Raw genomic sequence first — 4,443 nt, forward strand, 5'->3', positions numbered from 1 at the left:
TCAGGTAAATAATTAGACTGAAAAAAGGTTTAGGCGTCCAAATGAGAGTTACAAACGAAATTTGATTCCAAATAAATAATACACACGGGTCATCGCAAGTGACTTGTTTGTTCAAATAAACCACTAAAAATACAGCCGTTTTGTCGAGTTTTTCTTCACAAATAAATTCTCTCAGTATCTGTTATTTAGAGTTAAGTATGAGTGCAGCACGTGATTTGTTTACACCTCTTCATTTTTCTTCCTCTTTAAAAGTTTATATATAACTGGTAAAAAGTTATAATTACAAAGTATAATTCGTGGCTTGCACACAAACCTGTATCACTGGATTCATATTTCGTAGTGTGTTAATTTTAATTGGTTTAATAACGTTCATTGAAATATTTAAACTTATCAATGAGTTGTATTGTGATAGCATGTGAATGTGTGTATTTTTATGATTAATACATAGAATATTCTATAGGAAAGAAACAAAGTGTTCGATAATTGATACTTATATCGTGAGTTACGTTTGACACTTTCTGCATGCACAGTCGTTAACATTGCGTTCACATGCTGAAATGGATAACAATCAAATAATGCAGTAAATTATCAATCGGATTAGCGACATGCTCAAATGGTATACATGACGTTCTTACACGGATATTAAAACAAATTACATATACATGTACGTATAGTCGCTAAAAACAGCACTTTTTCATAATATATGTGTACGTGTTTTGTGCCTCACGCACATCAAAGGTAACATTTTAACGCTCAAATTGAATAATACTGTTGTGAGGAATCGTTCTTATTAAGTTTACGCGTTTTGTGATTTTTTGCCTTCTATTATATATAATAAATACCTGCATAAATTCATACAGACACGTTACATTCAGACTTCCCACGCAAGTAACACAATGAATTGTATAGTATTACTTAAAAGGCATTTGCGACTGGAACAGGAGACTTTTTTCTGATTTTTTTTTCTATTTAAAACATGCATTCTCTTTGAAACGCAGAACATCAATATATAATTCGTGTGACGGCTAATCATAGTTATGGTAAACTTCACCAATACGGGCAAGGCCCATGTGACTGTTTAATATTTTAACATGTTTATAAAGTAAAAGCTGTCGGCCATGGGATTGGAAAAGTAAGTCAACATATCCTCTTATAAATTCGATCGTATGGTAATGTGATCCCTTTATGCTTCTTTTCATTGCAGCTTTGAAGTTCGGTATAGGGTCGCCTAGGTAGCAACCTGTACGGCGGCAGCCATACAGGAAGAAAGGCATTGAAACAATCAATTACTTTCCCTTCTAAGCAGAAACTGACTCATGACTTCATACAACACACGGAAGGAAACATATTCGATTTTAAAACGGACTTCTGTTGTTGTTGTTTTTTTCACATTACATTAACACATTCATCGTTGATGCAGTAATGGTTAACTCAACTGTAACTCCTCATGTGCTTAGGAATGGCTACGACCTGCCTGTGTACGGTTTGGACAATGGGACATTCTACTACATCCACATTCCGGCTATGATTTGTATCGTCACTAGTTTCGTATGTGCTGTGATCGCCATCGTGTTGTCCTTCCGCAGTCGAGGCTATAAGTCTTTCTTCACGAAGTGGTCCAAGAGCGAGAGATTCGTGGTTTACCTCGCTTTGTGCGACGCCCTCTTCAACGTGTCCCATTTCACGGACCACCTGCACATCGCCATCGCAAAAAACCACGTGTACCCAAAGGAGTTATGTGAGTTCTATGGGTTCAATCTCGCGCTGTTCATCACAGCACAGAATCTGATGGTCAATATCGTTGCAATAAACGCCTTTATGCTATTGTATTTCAACAAGAATCTGGAGTTTGGAAGGTACGACTGGCGACTGCTTGCCTGGACCTTCGGTGCTCCGTTTATTGGCGCTAGTATTGCTGGAATCGCGGGGCAATTGGGAACAAACGGAGCTTTGTAAGTAAAACAACACATTTTCGATGACGAAGATGCTTTTTGTACTTTCTTTTTTCGGTTTTCTACTTTTGCTTCCCGGAACATTCGTTGTCGTGTTACGTAAAAAGATGCGCTGCTGGAATCCCGATTCACCGAAACACATATCCTTCTAAGCAAAAAGTACGAAGTATTTTTTATTTTGTTGACGTTTAAGAAATGCGTGCGTCGTTTTAATAGTGTTTGATTAGAACTCGCTATGCTCAAACAATTTCAAAATTATTTGTATGTGCCTTTCAAGAATAGAAAAGGTTGACTGGAGCCAATTTTTTTCATTACCGAGTGACTGTATTCCTTGAGCTCTTTGATATATAGCTGGATATAAACAAACTCAAATACAATGGAAAAAGAATACAACACATGTATTGTCATTACTCATTATTATTTAGTATTCCCACACCCTCTCTCTTTGTATTTTCAGCTGTTACTTTGACGGCGTAAAGGGCGTGATCACGAACATCTGTTTTACCACGGTCCCACTCCTCCTCGTGCTCGTTATGAACGTCATCTTTTACTTGCTCACGTGGAAGCGCATTCACGAGCAATGTCGCGAAATCCGCCAAAACCTGGGCAAAATGTCCACCGCCATGCGAGCTTCCCACCGCGCCGCCCGCGCCATGTCCATGTTTGTGGCGGCTTTCTTTGTCCAGTGGTGGGCCATGGCGCTGTATGGCGTCTGGAATCTCGCAGTGGACGTGGTTCCGCAGCCCGTTCACCACATGGTGACCACGTTTTCGAACATCGGCGGCATACTGAATCTGATAGTGTACCGTATCATACGTAAGAAGCAGCTAAGCAAGGGCGAGGTTCTCTCAACGGAGAAGCTAACGAAAAGCACTGAGGCCAGGCACTCACATTCGCACTTTAGCCGGAACAACACTTTGCATGAAAACTCCATGTGTGACAGTCAAGTAACGGAGCAGCCGTCTGTGACTCTTAAAATCATGGATAATCATCTGGCGGTTCCAACAAGAAATGGACATGAGTGTTGAAGCGGAACCATATTACGTGAATTTTCATTAATGTTGCTAAGAAAGAGATTGTGAACAATCTTGTCAAAAAAGGACTTCGTCTGCTCAGCTCATATTACGAAAGTGAAACGTCTAACAAATCATAATATTATATATTAGCGGTTAATTCATTATATGGGGTGTTATGTACTCGGCCTTAACACCTGAATGTTGGACGTTGTCCGCAATCATAAAAATAAAGATTACTGAACACTTATTAGAAACCTTTTACGAAAACAAATCAATAATACATCGATGGAGTAGTAACTAAAGACTTGTCAACATCTTTTCGACATTGGAATCTATCTATAATGCATCAATTTCCTATATTGATGGTGTTTTTTTTTTTATTGAACTCAATCTTTTTTTTAATTACGAAATTTAATTATTTATGAAAATATACTATAAAAATAAAAAAGATTATTGTTTCATACATTTTATAATTGACTCTGAAACCTTCCATTAACATTTTTAAATACAAAGTTATGTTTATTTTATTAAAAAAAGCTCCAACATTTTCTCAAGATGATATTTTGTTATCTATCACTGGAAAAAAGTCTTAATACCATGTACATGTACATCTATCTATCTATATATACTGCTAGTCGCCAACAATTAGCATTACAAGCAGGTGCGTGTCAGTGCTAGGAAATTAAGGAAGAAGTGTATAGGAGATAAAAGTAATACATAATGTATTTGTGAGACATAGAAACAAAGGTGATAGTGTTAGTTAAAAGAAGGAATATACAGATAAAAGGTTAAAAACAGCCAACCTGCTTAGAAACTGTGGTCTAGTTTGGTCACCCCCAGCCTAAACTGGTCCAGGGTAGGTGCCTGTACAATATTGGCTGGTAGAGAGTTCCATAGGACAATAGTGGCTGGATAGAAGGAGAATTTATAGTAGTTGCTTGGAGTAGGGATTTGTCTGAATGAAAGAGGGTGCAAATGTCTAGTGAGCCGGGTCGGAGGAGTGACATAGGGAGGCATTGGTACAGCAACCAGTCCGTGGACAATTTTATAGAACATCAGTAGCCGGGAGTCATACCTTCTGTTTTCAAGTGAACGCCACCCTAATTTGTCTAGCATGTGTGTGACACTGTTGTGATATGAGTAATCATTTGTAACCCACCGAGCGGCCCTGCGTTGGACCATCTCGATCTTGTTTATGTTGTGTTGTGTGTGTGGGCTCCACACTGAGCTACTATACTCAAGTTGTGGGCGGACCAGGGTTTTGAAGGCAAATTCTCTAATGCGTGGGTGTTTTATGGGAATGTTTCGTTTGATGAAGTTTAGTGTTTGACTGGCTGTTGCAGTAACCTGGTTTATGTGTTTATTCCAGCAAAGGTCAGATGTGATGCTAACACCCAAGTATTTAGCATCACTAACTGTTTCTAGAATATGACCGTGGAGTGTGTAAGTGGATTTGTAGGGACGTTTTGACCTGG

At 38.6% G+C, this 4,443-nt stretch overlaps 1 protein-coding gene across 2 annotated transcripts; it reads left to right on the plus strand.

Annotated features, from left to right (window-relative positions):
• Window positions 1-276: 276 nt before the first annotated feature.
• On the plus strand, window positions 277-3,427 carry LOC127876913 (uncharacterized). Of its 2 annotated transcripts, none has more exons than XM_052422423.1 (3): window positions 277-664; window positions 1,205-1,952; window positions 2,410-3,427. In XM_052422423.1, exons 2-3 carry the CDS (start codon window positions 1,423-1,425, stop codon window positions 2,978-2,980), a joined length of 1,101 nt encoding a protein of 366 aa, XP_052278383.1. In that variant the 5' UTR covers window positions 277-664; window positions 1,205-1,422; the 3' UTR covers window positions 2,981-3,427. The 2 variants fall into 2 exon arrangements, with proteins under 2 accessions (XP_052278383.1, XP_052278384.1); XM_052422424.1 differs by having other exon boundaries at window positions 277-616.
• The last annotated feature ends 1,016 nt before the right edge of the window (window positions 3,428-4,443 follow it).

This window comes from Dreissena polymorpha, chromosome 4, assembly GCF_020536995.1.
Source record: "Dreissena polymorpha isolate Duluth1 chromosome 4, UMN_Dpol_1.0, whole genome shotgun sequence".
NCBI classification, from domain to species: domain Eukaryota; kingdom Metazoa; phylum Mollusca; class Bivalvia; order Myida; family Dreissenidae; genus Dreissena; species Dreissena polymorpha.